This window comes from Equus caballus, chromosome 28 (genome assembly GCF_041296265.1).
Source record: "Equus caballus isolate H_3958 breed thoroughbred chromosome 28, TB-T2T, whole genome shotgun sequence".
NCBI lineage: Eukaryota > Metazoa > Chordata > Mammalia > Perissodactyla > Equidae > Equus > Equus caballus.
In genome coordinates, this window is record NC_091711.1 from 36,060,957 (window position 1) to 36,081,301 (window position 20,345).

General features: G+C 42.0%; 1 protein-coding gene across 2 annotated transcripts in view; it reads right to left on the bottom strand.

Annotated features, from left to right (window-relative positions):
• Window positions 1-3,313: 3,313 nt before the first annotated feature.
• Window positions 3,314-20,345, bottom strand: part of PRDM4 (PR/SET domain 4) — a 33,405-nt gene continuing 16,373 nt past the window's right edge. For both annotated transcript variants that reach the window (XM_023631845.2, XM_023631846.2), the window contains 7 exons: window positions 16,531-16,680; window positions 15,132-15,250; window positions 14,071-14,156; window positions 13,294-13,421; window positions 12,338-12,652; window positions 11,052-11,220; window positions 3,314-5,019 (listed from right to left, as the gene is read on the bottom strand). In XM_023631845.2, the coding sequence (XP_023487613.1) occupies window positions 4,707-5,019; window positions 11,052-11,220; window positions 12,338-12,652; window positions 13,294-13,421; window positions 14,071-14,156; window positions 15,132-15,250; window positions 16,531-16,680 (1,280 nt within the window). In that variant the 3' untranslated portion in view covers window positions 3,314-4,706. The remainder of the gene's footprint in view (window positions 5,020-11,051; window positions 11,221-12,337; window positions 12,653-13,293; window positions 13,422-14,070; window positions 14,157-15,131; window positions 15,251-16,530; window positions 16,681-20,345) is intronic.

The following is a 20,345-nucleotide window of genomic DNA, read 5'->3' on the forward strand; positions in this document are numbered from 1 at the left end:
TGAGAAGTAAACATTCCCCAAGTCAGTACCTTTCTCCTTAAGAGATTTTCTCTCCTCATCCTGGCCATAAACCGACCTTGATAAACTCTTACACTCCCCCAAAGGCCATCTCTAGCCTGTGCCTTGGCAAAAGCACGTGGCAGCACGAAAGCGGGGGTGGGGGGCCCTGCCGCAGAGCAGCAAACACGAAGACCAAAGCTCCCTAATTCCTGCATATAAATATGCTGTGTGTAAATGCAATAGTTTAGATGTTCTGTGCGGTTTCCTTTAAAGGCTTGTAGCCTGGATATCCGCCATGGAGAGATCCCAATTTTAAGTGAGCCACTACTAAAGAATCGATAAAGCTTGGTGGGTTAGGCACGGCCAGCCACTTACTAGCTGTGTAACTGTGTGCCAATTACTTAACCTCTCTGCACCTCAGTCTCTTATGTAAACGAGGGCTAATCACAGGCCTATCGTGCAGACTAAATGTGCTATTATAAAGCATTGAGAACAATGCCTGCCACAAGTAAACACTGTCACTGTAATTAAAAACAATCAGGGGCTACCCCGTGGTATGGTGGTTAAGTTCAGCAAACTCTACGTTGGTAGCCTGTGGTTCGCATCCCCGCAGGGACCCACACACAAAACAGAGGAAGATTGGCACAGATGTTAGCTCAGGGCGAATCTTCCTCAGCAAAAAAAAAAAAAAAAGCAAGAAAAATAAAATAATCAAAAAGCAGCTGTTGATTTGGTAAACTAAGTATTCCAAAATTTTTAGTCCTGTATCTCAAATGTATTGCCTTGAGCTTTACTTCACTGTACCACAGATCCAGGCTTGTCTTACCCACTTTTCTTCACGAGTCTTCTCAGACTGCTCCACTCCTGCTCCTGGGTTTTAATAATACTTGTACCTTAACACTTGCCATGGTCTGACTTGCATTAGGTATAGATGTCTGTTATCTGTGTCTTGCGTGGTCCCCAACATGATTCTCCTGTGGACTGCTTCCAGATCACTGGGGAGCCCAGGAGGCTCACTGGTAGGCCTGATGCCGGCCTGGACACCTGACGTTTCTCAGCTCCTCAGGTGACACAGCTGTGCAGCCAGGTGTCGGCAAGACCTTGAGGTTCCAGAGGGCAGGAGCAGAGTCCTGGTGTCTTTTCTGTTCCCCTACAATGCCTTAAAATGCGCCAGCGCTTAATAAATGGTTTTTGAAAAGAAAGTTGTCTTTGTCTGAGGACTACACAGGGGGCTTCATGACTCTCAAGTGTGTTTATTCGAGAAAAAAGGAGCAAGAACATAGTTGAGGAGCAATTCTACCCCCTTCAGTGATACAGAGATCTGCTGGGGCACTACACACCAGCTGTTCCTGCTATTTATGTTGCTCATTGAGAACTTGTAAAATCGAGATTAAACTGTTAACTCACTATTCTGGAAGCTGCTCCTCTATACCCAATCATCCTCAAGATGCTATGTGTGGTTGGACAGTTTGCCAGGGCTGCCGCAACAAAGTCCTACATTTTGAGGGCTTAAACAACAGAAATCAGTTTTCTCACAATTCTGGAGGCCAGAAGTTTAAGGTCAAGGTGTCAGCAGAGTTGTTTCTTCTGAGGCCTCTCTCTCCTTGGCTTGTAGATAAAATCTTCTGTCTTCACGTGGTCTCCTTCTGCGCATGTCTGTGTCCAAATTTACTCTCCTTATAAGGACACGAGTCACATGCAGGCCCTAAGGACCTCATTCCTAACGTAATCACTGCTTTGAAGACCTTATCTCCAAATACTCATTCTGAGCTACCGGGAGCTGGAACTTCAATATATGAATTTTGGGGGCACGCAGTTCAGCCGCTAACAGACAATAATCACTTGTACACCTGAAGATACGTGTTCTTGAGCATTTGACTCTAAGATGGAGCTTGGTGACCAGATGATGTAAGTTTACAGACACGACGAGGGGCTGACACCTTCTGGCATGTTTATGTCCCTCAAGACCAGGAAGTGTGTATACAGATCAAGATGCTGAAAGGGCTGAAGGAGACTCTAGTTCCTGTCACCTTGCTGCCCTCTGATGTGCTGAGGACCTCCGTTCAGCACCATGCAGGGTTACAAGCAACTCGCCTTTTAAGGAAGGAAACGCCAAGCATACATACACTGATCTACAAGAACACAACAAACTAGTTTCTGGGCTTTGGACTTGAAAACTGAAATCACGCCAGCTTTATTTGCATGACAAAAATCTAGTGCTTCCTGGGTCATCTAAAGGCATTTTTTTTAGGATAGAAACTTATGCTAGGCTCATCTGAAACTTCAGAACATTAGCAAATGCTGTTTACTGTATGTCGAGCACTGCGGTAGCCCTTTACATGTACTAACGAACTTAACATCAAACAGTATCAGGAAATGGGAACGCTCATTATTCTCTATTGACAGCTAAGTAAACAGAGGCACAGAGAGGTTACATAACTTGGCTAAGGTTACACACCATCGTGCAGCACAGCCCAGACTGGAGAACCTTCAGCAGGGCCCCAGAGCCCACACTCATAATAGCCGGCCTCTCAACGTGACCAGCTACCCAACAACAGACTCCTCCCAACAGCAGCCAACAGAGAGGCCACCCGCAATAGGCAGAGAGGGCTGAGTAAAATCTTGTCAAAGGGCAGTCACTAATTTATTCATCTGCAAGGATGACTTAGAATCTGCCATTTAAGTGTGAGAGGTAAAAAACAGAAGAGACACTGTGATAGTAACAGGTACATTCTCACTTAAAATGTCTTCTAGGCTTCCACTTTTTTTTTTTTTTTTTTTGATATTAGGCTTAACTCTCTTGGGCAGCATTTCAACCAGAGTTGGGAAATGAAAACTTTAACTCAGCATGAGCTACAGAGATAAAAGGAGAAAGGGAGCTTGTAGTTCCAGCACCGACAGGCTCCTGGAACAGGCCTGGCGTGCCACTAGGGTGCCTTTGGCAATATGCTGAATTCATAGCTGCCCCAGTCCCACCAGAGCTGCCCTGACGGAGGCTTCAGGATCCAGGGGCAGCAGCGGCCCCTAACCACCCACAGCACCTCTTCCCCTCCCTCCACTGTAGACTGCCACAGTTCTCCAAGGACTAAGGGGACTATCTTAAGGAGGAAGAGGACAGGAGACGAGAGCTGGAAACGCAGGAAGCATGGTTTGTCTAAGCAATGTTATGCAGAAACACATTACAATATGATCTCGAAGCTGTAATATTCAGAAAATGCTTTCCTCTAACCATGGAAAAAATCAAGTTGTACCTGATTTTTCCCTATAAAATTTATTCCTTTCCTTCTTCCACAAAATGAGATTACAAGGGGAATCCTGTATTTTAAAAAAATTTATTTTAATCCTTCCTAGAGGAATACAGATTTGAATGAAATACATTCATTCCATAAATACACTAGCAGCAAAACCTTCCCACCAGCATTCTCTCTGCTCCAGCCCAGAGCTGTGCCTCAGAGCAGGAGAGCATGTCCCACCAACCGTCACCTTAAGGATGTCTCTGCTTCTTGCTGAAAGCAGGATACGCACAGGAGAGACCAGGTCAAAGACAAGATGGATGGACGAATTAACTAAGCTGGGACCCTGAAAACACACCCATGTGACCGTTAAGCCTTCTGTGCCCTCCAAATCCTTTGGCATCCACCACGCTTAACTGATGAGGTCCTTCACCACAGGCAACTGGCAAGGTCTAACTTTGCAAATGCACCAATGTGTTTGGAGTCATTTGTCATTCTGAGTTGGCAACATTTTAATGGTGTCTTGTTCCTTTTCATAGGGTAAGCCAGATAGAAAGGATCATTCTCTCCTTCCTTCCACAGGCCGAGGTACCACTTTGCCAGCTGAGTCCACACGTGCCTGTTGTCAGATTATCCAGCAGACATACTGGCTCACTACACCTCCAGGTCCCCTTTGTCTAGGGGCTGGAGGCTCTACTGGAGACAGAGAGAGACACGTATAAACCTACAAAGATCAGTAGGAACAATAACCAGGTGACTAACCCTGCTTCCGTCACAGCTAGTTTGCTGCATAGCAGCCCGGAAGTCTCCTCTTTTCTTTTCTTCTCTCCATTATTGCCTATTGCCTGGCTGCTCCTTTTTTATTTGCCCTCCAGGCACCTGCTGAAATTCTGGGAAGATCTATCCTAAACTCCCAAACAGCCAGGAGAGATTAAAGCAGGTAGGGCTCTAGACTTGTTAGCTGCAAAGCTAACATTGCTGTGTTCCAATACGTTCTGGGATGAGCTGAGTCATAATAGTCTGAACAAAACACCAGAACCACAATCAGCATCAGGATGACTGTGAGGCAGGGAACAAGTCTAGAGGGCTACAAGTCATAGAGCTGGGAGGAAAAGGGAGTAATGGAAGAATTTAAAATAAATCGGATTTGTTTGGGCAGAGGGCAGCTTTGACTCAGGCATAAATGAATCGCCCAGATTATCATTTAAATAAAGAACAGACTTCAAAAATTGACACCTTCCTCCCCACACATCACTTAAAAATAGGACACACGCTCTCTTTTCCCAATCTGTTTCAGAGTGTTTTCATTAGGATACTCCTCTTTAAGTGCTTTCTCTATTCCCCTTTAGTCTGTTTTGTCTGTTGGCTGGAAGGAACTCAGAAACCGTTTTATATAAAAACCATTGCAGTGGATAACTGGTTATGTGTGTTTTTCCCTTTTGTATTTTCCGTCCAAGACAGCTGGCTTTTCTTCTATTTATGAGCAGAGAGGGACTCCTCTGCCGCATACACAGCACTGCTAAGCCGACAGTCTTCCGGCCCCACCGAGTCCGCCAGTTCTTCCTCCTCGGAGTCGTCCTCCTCTTCCTCCTCTTGAGCTGAGGAACTGGAAGTGGGCCCTTTGCAGGTTTTCAGGTGGCGAGTGAGATGATATTTGGTTAGATAAGCCTTTGTACATTTTTCACAGACATAATCCCGTTTTCCTTCGTGTGAATTGAGATGTTTCTTTAAGTGATTTGTTCTCAAGAACAGCTTATCACATTTGGGACACTTGATCTGGCGTTCTCTGAGGAACACAAGAAAAAACATTTGATTTGGGGTTATAAACGACAACTGAGGCACACACTCTCCACACCCTCAGGCCTTTGTCAGAGACGCTCTACCTGTCGAGAATCACACTTTTTTATATGAGCTGTAGCAGAAGATCATAAAACATCTGTACAGTTGATTTTGCCCGTTTTGGAACTCTATGTCAATGAGATACTATGACATGCATCTCTTTTGTGTTTTGCTTCTTTCACCCAAGGTGTGTGTGAGACTCACTCCGGTTGCTGTGAGTATCAGTAGCTTGTTCCCTTCCAGGGCTGTGCGCTACCCAGGAATACACCACCACTTCTCTGTGGTCCTGGATTTGTCTATTGTTAAGAGATATTTTGGTGGTGTCCAGTTCTTTATGATCGCAGGCAAGACTGCTACGAATATTTCTCTACTGGTATGTTGGTTTGCACATGTATGAGTTTTTCTAGGGCATACGCTCAGGAGCAGTACAGCTGGATCCAAGGACATGCACATCCTCAACTAGATAGGGCTCAACTATTCTCCAGTGTGGTCATATCAATACACACGTCCATCACCAGCCGACTGAGAGTTCCTGTTGCCCTCACTCCAACAACTGGAACACTGAAATTTGAAACTTTTTGCCAACTGGCCACACACAACAGTATCTCACGATGGTATGAATCGTAGGCCCTACAACAAAAAATTATTCTGCTTAAAAGGTCAGTAGTGTCACAAGGTTTGAGTAACCCTGGCCTAGACATTTTAGAGCTGAAAAGAACCTTACAGATCATTTAGACCAGGAATTTTTACACTCCTTTTTTGAGCAGTTGTATATCTTAATAAAAGCCCAATATGTGAAACAGATAAGAGCAAGTTAAAACCCTTGTTTTGAGGTGCAGTGGGAAGTTCTGAAGTCTGGTCTCCTTAGCATTTCTGCCACATTCTCTCAGAAGACGAGAGTGAAGGACTCTGTGGAGCTACAGGATGTGGAAAACTAAGTCCCTACCTTCATGGAGCTTATGTTCTAGTGAGAAGTTACACTACAGACAAATTAAAAAATATATAAGGTGCTATCAAATAGCAATAAGTACTACGGAAAAAAAATGAAGCCAGGTAAGAGGGATGGAGTCCTATTTTAGATAAGATAGTCAAGGAAGGCCATTCTGAGGAGATGACTTTTGAGCAGAAACTTGAATGAAGTGAGGGAGGAGATAGGGAGATACCTAGCGGAGTTTCCGGGCAGAGGCAGTACAGTGCAAAGGCCCTGAGACTCGAGTGTGTTTAGTATGCTGAAGTAGCAGCAAGGGGAGGGCCAAGGTCACTAAAGCAGAAAACGAGGAGAAAAGTAATAGAAGATGAAGTGAGAGAGGTAGCCAAGTACCACTCCCACATCACGGAGGGACGTCCACGCTCTGGTAAAGACCTTTCAATCCAAGTTGACAGAAAGCACTGGAAAATTATGAATGGAGATGGGCACAATCTAACATACTTTTTTTGTTTTTTTTTGTTTTTTGTGAGGAAGATTGGCCCTGAGCTAACATCTGTTGCCAATCTTTCTTTTTTTTCTCCTTCTCTCCCCAAAACCCCAGTACATAGTTGTCGATCCTAGTTGTAGGTCATTCTAGTTCTTCTACGTGGGACGCCACCACAGCATGGCTTGATGAGCAGTGTGTAGGTCCTCACCCAGGATCCGAACTGGCAAACCCCAGGCCACTGAAGCAGAGCGTGCAAACTTAACCACTTGGCCACAGGGCCAGTGCCCTGACTTAGGTTTTAAACAGACCACCCTGGCTACTATGGAAAGAATACAGCGTTTGTGTGTGTGTGCACCTGTGTTTATCTGTGTTGGGGAAGTGATGAGAAGAGAGAAGAGTAGAAACAGGGAGGTCAGCTGCAAAACTAGTGAACTGGTTCACACAAAAGATGCTGGTGGTCTGGACTAGGTGAGGGCGGAATGAAGAAAACAATGGAAGATTGAGTTAAGGATGACTCCAAGGTGTTTGGCTTGAGCCACTGGAACGAATAATGGCGGTGCATTTACTGAGCTGGTGAACACTGGGGGAAAATCAAGTTCGTATGGGTAATATTAAGAGTTGAGTTTTGGACATGTCAAGTTTGACATCCAGAACTCAGGGATGCTGAGTGAATGGTTAGCTATATAAGGCTGGAGATATAAATCACAAAGGTGGTATCTAAAGTTATGCAACTAAGGCGATGACCCAGGGAGTAAGCGTCACCGCTCTGGCTCTCAAGTTCCTCTTTCTCAGAGGAAGGGCAAGGCCAGATTCTGCCATATGGCTTACACTCTCAGTGAACGCTGTGGGAGAGGAACTCCTCCTGCATTTGGTTTTAGGGCTGTAGCTGTTTTCTTTTCTAAGGAGATAAACAGAATGAACTCCAATACTACTATAACCATTTTGAAACGCCTAAAAGTAAAAATATAAACATCTGAAAACTTTACCAATGATCTCTACAGGAAGCCTAAAGTCTCATTCAAAAATATTTTGAGTGAATATTGCTTCTTTTGTGAATGACTTACACTAGCTTAAAGTCTTGACAGTCCAAAAACTTCTTTCTATCCCACGGGAGCTTGGCAAAGAGGCTTATTATATTTCGTCATGCTGACAAACAGTCCAGACCCACATTTGAGAGAACTGTTTTCATTGGCCGATACCTGAGGAAGCCAATTCTCAACCCAAATGGAGAGAAACAGTTTCACAACTAATCTCAAAATAATTTATATTGCATTATGCTGTGAAGTGTCTACAAAAAAGCAAGTGCAGAGCCAGCCCTGACGGCCTAGTGGTTAAAGTTCGTTGCTCTCACCACTTTGGCGACTCAGGTTCATTTCCCAGTTGCAGAACCACACCCCGTCTGCCAGATGCCACACCGTGCTGGTGGCTCACATAGAAGAACGAGAAGGAGTTACAACTAGCATATACAACCACGCACTGGGGCTTTGGGGAGGAAAATAAAACAGAGGAAGATTGGCAACACATGTTAGCTCAGGGCGAAAATTTCCTTGCAAAAAAAAAAAGCAAGCAAGTACAAATTTAGGCATCACTTGAAAGAAGAGAAAGTCAAGGAAAAGAATAACTCCACTTTATTATATACTGAACAGATCATATCTGAATACTGTGCTCACTTCTGGGTACCAAATTTGAAACTAGGTGATAACACAGGATAAGTTGTAGAAGTTAGGGACATTTGGCCTGATGAAAAAAGGGTTTAAAAGAAACATGACAGTGATCATAAGCATAAAAGCCTGTCAATTTAAAGAAATATTAAACTTATGTGCACCATTCCAGAGGGCACACGTAGAATGGAGAGAGCGAGGCTGATATAAGTTTGATTCAAGCAAAACTTTTTCTCAAAATCAAACCGTGTAGTATTCAAGAAGAAACAATGTAACCACTTGCCAGAGACACTGTGGAAACAAGTCTATTTTCTGGGTGAACTCAGCAGCTCTCAACTCTGGCTGGACAGAAGAGTCACTTGGGGAGCTTTTTACAAATACTGTACCAAGGCCAGGGCTCTACCCTCGCTCAGTCAGAAACCCTGGAGGTGGGGCCCTGGCATCAGCTGTTGTTTCTCACATTTCCCAGGTCAGTACTATGAGCGGTGTAAGAAGGTGAATATTTGTGGCTCCCCCCAGTTCCCACGTTGAAGCCCTAACCTGCCATGTGACGGGATCTGGAGGGGGGCCTATGGGAGATAATTAGGTCTGGATGAGGGCATGAGACTGGGATCCCATGACAGGATTAGTGTCCTTACGAAAAGAGCTAGCAAGAGAGACCAGAGCTTGCTTGCTCTCTCCACTATGTGAGGACTCAGCAAGAAGGCGGCCATCTGCAAGCCAGGAAGAGGGCCCTCATCAGAACCCAACCACGCAGGCACCCTGATCTTGGACTCCCAACCTCCAGAAGAGAAAGAAAACTAATTTATGTTGTTTACACCAACTAGTCTATGGTATTTTCTTATGGCAGCTTGAGCTAATACAAGCAGCTAGACTAAATGATCCCAGAGTTCTCTTTCAGCTCTAATAATGTAAAGTCTTATATAATATTTGATAATCTAATTTCTAAGATTTCACACTAATAGCAAAACTATTGAATGAAGACTTTGTTTTAAAAGGTCACTTTGAGGGCCTGCCTGGTGGTGCAGCAGTTAAGTTCGCATGTTCTGCTTCGGTGGCCCAGGGTTCGCCAGTTCGGATCCCGGGTGCAGACATGGTACCAATTGGCAAGCCATGCTGTGGCAGGCATCTCACGTATAAAATAGAGGAAGATGGGCACGGATGTTGGCTCAGGGCCACTTTTCCTCAGCAAAAAGAGGAGGGTTGGCAAGAGATGTTAGTTCAGGGCTAATCTTCCTCAAAAAAAAAAAATAAATAAAAGGTCACTTTGAGAGTTAGGAATGTAGATCCAGGCTCCTTAGATGTTTCAGTGTTTCACGTTGCACTGTGATTAGGAATCAGACAAAAGAGCTGATATCAAAGTATTTATCTAAACTCTACAATAAGAATATAAAGTTTCCAATGAAGATGGAATTCTAAGAGTACCTCCAGAATATAAGCTAATGTTTTCTCCCTCTTCTAACACTTGCTAAAAGCTCACAACCACAAAATCTCTTCCCTTCTCTCTCCCACTACCATGATTAACATAGGCTAGGCATTTAATTACACTTAGATTAATGCAATAAATTTCTAATGGGTCTCCCAATATTTGGCCTTGTCCTCCTTCAATCATCCTGTACGACTGCCAGGGTAATTTTCATAAAAATGGACACCTCACCAGGACATTCTTTTCCTTAAAACCCTTCAATGCTTGTACAACAATGTGAATATCCTTAACATTACTGAACTGTATACTTAAAAATGGTTAAGATAAATTTTACGTTATGTGTTTTTTACTACAATTAAAAATACACACACACACATACATAAAACAGAGAACAGTGCCTGGCACACGGGGAGGAAAAATCCTTCCATCGTTGCCCATTATATCCAGAGTGAAACGTAATTTTCTTAGTTGGATAAAAGGCTCTTCACGATGTGGCTGCTGCCTCTCTCTCCATCGCCCTCTCACATGCACCCTGTGCTCTAACTATAAAGAACCACTTGCGTCCCAGCCCTTTCGGCTTCTGTGTTTCTAATTATGCCATTCCCTCTGTCTAGAATACTCTCCCCATCCCTTCCCCTTCTTGGCCTCCCTGAATAATTCTAATTTATCTTCTTTAACACTTAGCTCAAACCACCAGGAAGCTTTCCCAGGACACCTCCAGGCTGGTTCGGTGACCCTGTTCTACAGTCTTTCAGGATCCAGTGCTGACTCTAACAACTGCATCACAGTATGGTAAATGTTTACTGGTCTGATTCTCTTACTGGACTTTGAGCTCTTTAAAGACAAGGGCGGTGTCTTTCATCTCTGTATGTTCACCACTTAACACAATGCTAACCTTCAAGGAGGTACTTAAAAATATATTTGTTAGGGGCCAGCTCCGTGGCTGAGTGGTTAAGTTCGCAGGCTCCACTCCGGCAGCCCAGGGTTTCACTGGTTTGGATCCTGAGCACAGACATGGCACCGCTCATTAGGCCATGCTGAGGCAGCATGCCACATAGCACAGCCACAAGCACTCACAACCAGAGTATACAACTATGTACTGGGGGATGCGGGGGGTTGGGGAAGAAGACGAAGGAAAAACAGAAAGAAGACTGCCAAAAGATGTTAGCTCAGGAGCCAATCTTTAAAATATATATACATATTTTTGTTAAATAAATGAGATTATATTTTGAAAATATGAATAATATACAGAGAGAAGTGAAAAATAAAGAAAACAAGTGAGAACTCCCAGGACAAAACCAAAAACTTGGTTTTCCAACCCTTATGTGGCTGTGTGGAACACAGGAGATCTCTACCAGGGTGACAAGGGAGGAGACAGACACTGACTCAGCGCTTGCAATCCCTCAAGCTGGCAGGTGTGGCTGCAGCCACACCATGGTTCCCCACCGAGGAGCATCCTGGCTGCAGGGTAACTTACTGTGTATGGATGAGCACATGCTGCTTGAGGTCCTGCCTCCGCATAAACAGCTTGTCACAGTAATCACACTTGAGATTCTTCTCGCCCGTGTGGATAACCATATGGGACTCTAGGTGAGCCTTCTGGGTGAAAGATTTGTCACACAAAGTACACCTGTAGTTCTTCTGACCTGCACATTAACCCAAATGATGACACTGTGAATAAAACACCACCAGCATTCTCAGGAACAGGCACACGTATGGCATGTGGCAGAGGCGGGATCCAAGCAGACCTGACTGGCACTGGAACTGCACTTTGTGGGGCTGTCTTCCTAGAACCACGCAGGGCCGCTGAATTCACACACCACAACCAAAGCTGGCAAACCTAACAAATCTGACCTCCTGCTGGGACAGCTTATCTAAATAGATCTATTTTTAATGTTTATAGCTAACAGGTTATAAAATCTGGAAAAAAACACCCACTTATAATTCTAGCTCCCAACCTAACTCAATTATTTAAAATAAAATCTTATAAATTATAGTACTCGTCTATAGGCAAACATTTTTACCACCTGTATTTTATAGTTCTCACTCTTTCTTAAACATAGAAAATGACTTCATAAACCACAGATGAAATAAAAATCTTAAGAATGCAGAAATAAGCTTAGTCAGGGGTTGGCAAACCTTTTTTTAAAGGCTAGTCAGTATTTTGAGCTTTGAGGGCCACAGAGTCTCTGTTGTGACTACTCAGTCTTAATGCAAAAGGATAAGGATGAATTTTACTTTCAAAGATTTGGAGAACCAATGACCCAGCCAAGGGAGCTAAAACCTCACCAGTTATTTCGTATTTACTTATGAAAAAAATAAGTGCTAAAAGAAAGGTTGGTTTGCCTGGAATTTAGAAAACGGAAACTCCAAAAACAGATTTTGGTAGTGTTTATTTAGCAATATTCAAAGAAGGGAAATTGGCTCTGGCCAGTGACCAGGGGCGAGCTCTAAGGGGAGGCTCAAGCTGTTTCTATAGAATTCCCTTTGCTTTAAGTTAAACACATGGATTAACTTCCCAACTGTTGACTGCATTTTCCCAGTCACCTTCAAACGATGGTGGGGGCACCTGCAAAGTGGAGCATCGTAACACCTGGAAGTAACACCCTCTGAGGAAGCGCATTATCCCACAGACGCAGCCCCAGGCAGGATTCGTTCTCTAACATCTCATCTCAACTCTACCTGAAAGACCAGCTCACTGCAAAGCCTTTCACAATTTCTCATTGTTGCAAAATCCCACTTTGATGGTCCAAGATGACTTACCTGTATGTATCTTGAGGTGAGTCCGCAGGTTGCTGGGATCACTAAAAGCCTTGCTGCAGAAATCGCACTTGTGGGGCTTCATCCCCATGTGGCCCATGAAGTGGACATGAAGTTTGGAAGGAGAGATAAAAGCCTGGGGGCACATGGAGCACTTCCACTTCCTTTCTTTGCTGTGGCTGGGCCCATGGCTGCTGCTGTGGCCCTGGCTAGGGAGATGGTTATGGATGTGGCTGGTGAGGTGGGCTTTGAACTCTGTATAGGAACTGCATTCCTTGCCACAGTTGCAGAGGTGCACATCCGGGTGCTCAGGAACACCTTTAAAAAGAAAAACTAATCAGTGTCTCCTGATACTTAAATTTTAAAACCGTTTCTTGATATTAATAATTGTTGCTTACAATTCTTCCTCCTACCAAAATTTCCAGCCTGCCCACTACCTGTAAAACTAAAATGTCTTATGCAATGCTCTAGTCCCAATATCTATGTGCTCAGTACTTAGAAAGCACTTGGTAAACACTGGATTATAAGCCATCTTTCCTAGGCAAAAAAATCAAAACGTTGTAGCACACACACAAACTCTTAAACATCACTTGTCATCATGACACAGCGCAAAGAAAAAGCCCATGAAGGTTAAACCAATTTAAGGAGCTCTGCTGCCCTTTATGAACTTAAATTAAAAGGGTATTGGCTCAAACAGCAGCCTCAGGAACTTCAAATTCCCCAAATCAAGGTCCTGACACAGGAGTTCATTTCAGAGGAATCTGCTTGGTCAATAAAATTCAGCTTGTGAAGAACCTCACAGATTTTAACACTGAGAACATATAGGTAATATCTTGCTTTTACATACACAGAGGTTTGTGATTTGCTTCAGCTCCCATGTAAATCATTGCCAAAGCTTTACTTCTGGTCCTCGGTGCTTTTACTATGCTAGAGTCATGACTAGTCTTACGTTAACTTACCAATCTGCTGAGCATAATCTCGACTGTAATAAAAAAGCAGCTCGTTTTCAGGAGGAATATCTTGTGAGGTGCAGAAATAGATTTTTCCATCGTGGGGATAAGCCACCAAATTCTGCTCTTCCCGGTTCCTAAGTTATCACATTTAATAGATAAGTATATTAATTTTGAAATATATACTAAACACATCATATCTCTATAGTAAAATCCTATATGAAAACTTAGATATAACTATTCTCTGGGTCATTTTTCTAATTCCCTATCTCACCTATTAGGAAGGACTTGTACAGAGAAAAGAATTCTTACTTCAGCATATCAGTTCAGTACATCAGATTGCCCTTTATAGTCAGAAACACTAGAGTCTGCTACTGGAACCAAGAAAAGTAAATAAAATGAAGTCTTAAAAAAGCAATATGACTGGGGCTGGCCCCGTGGCCGAGTGGTTGAGTTCGAGTGCTCTGCTTCGGTAGTCCAGGGTTTTGCCAGTTCGAATCCTGGGTGCGGATATGGCACCACTCATCAGGCCATGTTAAGGCAGCGTCCCACATGCCACAACTAGAAGGACCCACAACTAAAATATCCAACTATGTACTGGGGGGCTTTGGGGAGAAAAAGGAAATAAATAAAATCTTAAAAAAAAAAAAAAAAGAAAAGCCTTAGGCCTTAAAGTATGTGCAGATACTAGTGTAACTCGGATTCTTTGGCTCTTCCCTATTTTACGCAAAGCTTCCTATCGAAAAACACCTGAATCGTAACTATTTTATCTAAGACCACTCTTACCTAGCTTTGCGCACAAACATCATCCAATTACATTCATTTTCGTCAGTTGTAATGATGCAGAATTCCAGGACACCATTGTGGTATATCTGCCAACAGAAGGGAAACATACATGTCAAATGAACTGACGAGCGATACAAAATGCTACTAAATTTAAGCTAGCAATAATCTATTTATTTGGCAGTAGGTCCCAGCTTTCCTAGTCAGCGTGAAAATACATGGCTGCCTTCTCATGTTTGTCATTTCACCAGTCCCCCTATTTCTGGCAATAAAGACCATCAGAGACCTACAGTTACTGCTCAGTGTATAGAATGACATTGTTCTTGATAATTTACATTTTGGCTTGAATGGAACAGACCAATAAAAAGACAAACCTGTCCACTTGTCTTCATCACCTACAACATGGTGGCACTGAATGGAGATGAAGATCAGAGAACCATCTCTTCTCATTATTTTTCCAATGGACCTAGCATTCTTCTATGTTCTTTTAGATACCAAAATTCAAGTCCCCAATGCCACTGGCACCTTACCTTTCCAGTTATCACAAGACCCACTTTCCTCTCACTTCAATTCTGGCAGCATCATTCCCAGTCTGGTGACCAAGACTCTATATAAACATCTTATAGGAATAGCTGCTTATGTCAAAACCTTGTGTTTCTAGCCCCTCCCATTAGAAAACTAGAGAAATAATCTTAGCTTCTAATTCTAGAGTTGCTTCCCAAGCTAAATATTTGAGGAATGTTTTAGTTGATTACAAAATAAGACTTTCATCACATAAACAAAGTCCATGGCCTCAGCTGCCACAAGTAATTAAAATGAACAATCTTTGGGTTATCTAACAAAACGGAGACCAAAAGAGTTTATGTTCTATATTCCATAGCTGGTGTTTTGCTTGTATTATAACTTGGCTACCAAGAACAGAAAGGATGTAATATTAAATAAATAACTGACAAGCGAATGACACTGTTATCAGTCTTGGCTAATTCTGACTTTCATATTGCTTTTAACTATCTCATTATAATAAAAACATCCAAAAGTCACAGAAGAGTTCCATAAACACTGACCTTCCAGATATGGTTAACTGCCTTGTCTGTCCATTCTGCTACCTCCATAGAGTGACTCTGCTGGCCAATGAGGGGCCCAAAGCAAGTCCGCACAGGAATGGTTTCTCCAGTCCACACACCTATCAGTGGGAGGACACCAACCACACAATCAGTGATTTAAACATCTAACAGGCTAGAGAAGAGACAGTAACTTAACTCATACAAAGAATCTTATTTTCAGTGACCCAACAACTACTGATATTCCAGCATTCCTGACAGGGAGCCAAGTTTTATGGATTCTCTACTGGAAATACGGAAAATGTCACGAACAGATTACATGGGGCTCAGAAGAAAATGCAGAGTAAGATGCAGTATCAGGAATTCCCGAACCCAGTTTTATACACAAGGAACCAAATCATCTCCTTCCAAATGTCATTTTGGAGTTAATACATAAAAAAGCCCAGAGAACATTATTCTGTTACAAAAATATAAAGCAATTACTACAAAATAAATCAAACTTCTAAAATCGTCTGTACTTAAAGCACTGCTCTAAATTATCTAAGCTGTTTAATGCTTTCAATTGACTCATGCCCAAGCTACAGCTGAAAAGAAGAATAAACCCAGATTCCTATTTTCAAAGCAATGGCACAGTAATTCAGAAACCATGTTAAATGCAATTACGGGTAAGCATACTCTGGCAGTCTACGTTCTTTATTTCTTTTTCCTAACAAGTATTAGACAATTTACAAACATTCGATCTAAATATCTTTTGTGATAAATGGTTATCAGTAGTGAATTTTTTTTTTCCTTAAATATTGGCACCTGAGCTAACAACCCTTGCAAATCCTTTTTTTTGGTCTCCTCGCTTTTTCTCCCCAAATCTCCCCAGTACATAGTTGTATACTCTAGTTGTGTGTCCTTCTAGTTGTGGTACGTGGGACACCGCCTCAGCGTGCCCTGACGAGTGGTGCCATGTCCACGACCAGGATTCGAACCAGCAAAACCCTGGGCCGCCAAAGGGGAGCACACGAACTTAACCACTCGGCCATGGGGCCAGCCAAATTTCTCATGTTTCTATAAAAGAAACGAAGTTTCAAGGAGTCTTTTGTCATAATAACTGTTTGTTAGTGGGTGGTACAGCTGAGAGTAAAAGTCAAGTCATCAGAGACTCAGGCCAGCGATCTCTCCTCTATTCAGTTCTGATTCTAAGAAAGGGCAACTTTCCCAGTAATGTTTTCAACTTGATTTACTGCTATCACCATGGAACAAAACAAGTATTCCCTAAAAGGATAAACCTTAAGCCATAAATTGACTTTTGGATCAACGAAATAATCACTAAATTATACACATCCACTTTTACAACTCTATCCTACAAAGAAAGAAGAGACCTGATGGGGTTTTATGGTTCCAAGGTTCTTACCAACTTCTGCTCCGACAATTGACTGGCGGAGAACAAGTTGCTTTGGGAGAGAAAGCCTTGCTCTGCTCTCTATTGGAGTGTCAGGAACAAAAGTCACTGGTCCGTGATCAGGGCAGTCTGAGGGATAGGCTCGGTCACAGAGAGTACACCCTGTAGATGGAAAATTTGAGAAATACAAATGGTTTTAGTTCAAGCAGGCTAAATTAGCAGCTGCTTTTTTTTTTTCTTTTTTTTTCCGCTGAGGAAGATTCTCCCTGAGATAACATCTGTTGCCAATCTTCCTCTTCTTTTGCTTGAGGAAGATTAGCCCTGAGCTAACATCTGTGCCACTCTTCCTCTATTTTGTATGTGGGTTGCTGCCACTGCACGGCTGACAAGTGACGTAGGTCTGTGCCCAGGATCCAAACCAGCACACCTGGGCGGCCAAAGCAGAGCATGCCAAACTTAACCACTCGGCCACTGGGCTGGCCCCACCACCTGCTTTTTTACTTAAATGCTAAATTACTGGTTACTAAAATGTAACCAGTAAGAAGCAAGGTTCCAGTAGAAATACTCTGATCAAAGAACACCTTTCTTACACTAAGATACGTATCCTCTCTTTTATCTCTCTTCAGCAAGATCTGAATTTTTTTCTTTTTATCCAGCAGGACAAGTTTCCTACTCAGTGCATAAGAGAAAGACTGATCAAAAAACAACACTACATTACTTTACAAATCAAGTACATTATTCCTTATATTAAGCAGGTAAGTAATACCTTTAGGTATGATGTTCTAAAATGCGAAAATTTTCAATTCTACCAAACTATCAGAGGAAACTGAGTTGAAATGCTGTTAGTCATGCAAAGCCAAAACAGATGATATTACAGGAGAACGGCACCCGAGCCAGCTGCACCATGTGCTCCCCTGCCTCACTACCAACTAGTCAACCAGATTCTGACGGCAAACTCTTTTAAGACAAAAAAAAATTGCAACCTGCTCTTTGGGACAGCAGGTAGAATCAGGTTCTTGCAGACACATTTGCCTAAAATTCTTAATTTTGTACAGTTCACATGGTCTTTCTTTTTGCATTGTCAGAGGTGACTGCCTTCACATATTATTCTCTACGCTTACTACAACTGCACTTTCACAAGCTTATGAGTGTCCTCCTTCTCCATAAATCTTTTGCTCTATTCTCTTACTTTTCTTTCTCTCTGTTAAGGAATCATATTCATGACCCTATTAGCCAATGACTGAGTTTAAACTTTCCCAATTCATTCACAAAACAGTGGCAACATATAAAACCTTAGAACCACAGCCACCCGAGTGTCTTTTTTCCTAAGCAATGTTAGAAATTTCTATTTAAATGGCATAAGATATCAGCAAGTTCTCATATTTAGACAAAGCAGCAATAATATTACTTCTTCAACTACTAGTTGATTAGAAATTCTTTGAATATCAAAGCTATAGTAATCAAAACAGCGTGGTACTAGCACAAAAACAGACACACAGATCAATGGAACAGAATTGAAAGCCCAGAAATAAAACAACACATCTATAGGCAGTTAATCTTCAACAAACAAGCTAAGAACATAATGGAGAAAGGAAAGTCTCTTCAATAAATGATGTTGGGAAAACTGGACAGCGACATGCAAAAGAATGCAAGTAGACCATTATCTTTCACCCTGCACAAAAATTAACTCAAAATGGATCAAAGACTTGAAGATAAGACCTGAAACCATAAAACTCCTAGAAGAAAATATAGGCAGTACACTCTGACATCGGTCTTAGAAGGATCTTTTCAAATACCACGTCTACTCGGGCAAGGGAAACAAAAGAAAAAACAAACAAGTGGACTTCATCAGACTAAGGAGCTTCTGCAAAGCAAAGGAAACCAGAAACAAAATGAAAAGACAACCCACCAACTGGGAGAAAATATTTACAAATCATATATCCAACAAGAGGTTAATCTCCAAAACATACAAAGAACTTACACAACTCAACAACAAAAAACCCCCAAACAACTCAATCAAAAGATGGGCAGAGGATCTGAACAGACATTTCTCCAAAGAAGATATACAGATGGCAGACAGGCACATGAAAAGATGTTCAACTTCACTAATCATCAGGGAAATGCCAATCAAAACTATACTAAGATATCACCTTTTACCTGTCAGAATGGCTATACTGACCAAGACAAGATGGAGAGGATGTGGAGAAAAGGGAACCCCTCATACACTGCTAGTGGGAATGCAAACTGGTGCAGTCACTATGGAAAAGAGTATGGAGATTTCTCAAAAAACTAAAAATAGAAATACCACATGACCCAGCTATCCAAAGAACTTGAAATCAACAATTTAAAGAGACTTATGCACCCCTATGTTCGCTGCAGAATTATTCACTATATGCAAGTGGAAGCAACCCAAGTGCCCATCAACCGATGAATGGATAAAGATATGGTATATATAGACAATGGAATGCTACTCAGACAAAAAAAAAAAAAGGAAAATCGTCCCATTTGCAACAACATAGATGGACCTTGAGGGTATTATGTTAGGCAAAATAACAGACAAAGCAAGACAAAGACCATATGATTTCACTCATATGTAGAAGATAAACTAACACACAGACAAAGACAACAGCTTCATGGTTACCCGAAGGGAAGGGGGTGGAAGAGTGGGCACAAGGAGTGAAGGGGCACATATATATAATGACTGACACATAATAATGTACAACTGAAATTCCACAATGTTATAAACTATTATGACCTCAATAAAATAAAAAAAGAAAAATTCTTTGAATATCAGATTAGAGATCCACTATACTCAATGAGAATTGATTCTCCAATGCTTTTAACAAGGACAAACACCTCTAAACAGAGGAGTTTCAGATTTCATACAACAAAAAAATGCTTAGAGGTTCTCCAAAGACATATAAATGGCCAATAAGTACACGGAAAGGCATTCAACATCATTAGTCATTAGGGAAACACAAACCAAAACCACAGTGAGATGCCACTTCACACCCATTAGGATGCCTATAACAAAAAATAAGTGTTGGGAAAGATGTGGAGAAATTGAAACCCTCATACACTCATGTTGGGAATGTAAAATGGTGCAGCCACTTTGGAAAACAGTCTGGCAGTTCCTTAAAAAGTTAAACATAGAGTAATTCCGCTCCTAGATATAAATCCAAGAAAATTTAAAGCACACATTCAGAGAAAAACTTGTAAATGAATGGTCATAGCAGCATTATTCATAATAGCCAAAAAGGAGAAACAACCCAAATGCCCATTAAGCGATAAATGGATAAACAAAATGTAGTATATCCATACAATGGAATATTATTGAGCCATGAAAAGGAATGAAGTACTGATACATTCTACAACATGGATGAGCCATGACAACATTATGCTAAAAGAAGCCAGACACAGAAAGCCACATATTGTATGATTCCATTTATATGAACTGTCTAGAACAGGCAAATTCATAGAGATAGAAGGTAAATTTGCGGTTAAGGGAGGGAATGAGGAGTGACTGCTACGAGCTTTCTTTACGGAGCGACAAAAACGGTTTTAGAATTGGATAGTGGTGATGGCTGCACAAGCTTGTCAATATCCTAAAAATCACTAAATTGTACACTTTAAAGTATATATGTGAATATCTCATTTTTCATTTTTTTTTTAGGAAGATTAGCCCTGAACTAACATCCTCCGCCAATCTTCCTCTTTTGGCTGAGGAAGACTGACCCAGAGCTAACACCTGTGTCCATCTTCCTCTACAGTCCTCCTATGTGGGACACCTGTCACAGCATGGCTTGCCAAGTGGTGCCATTTCCGCA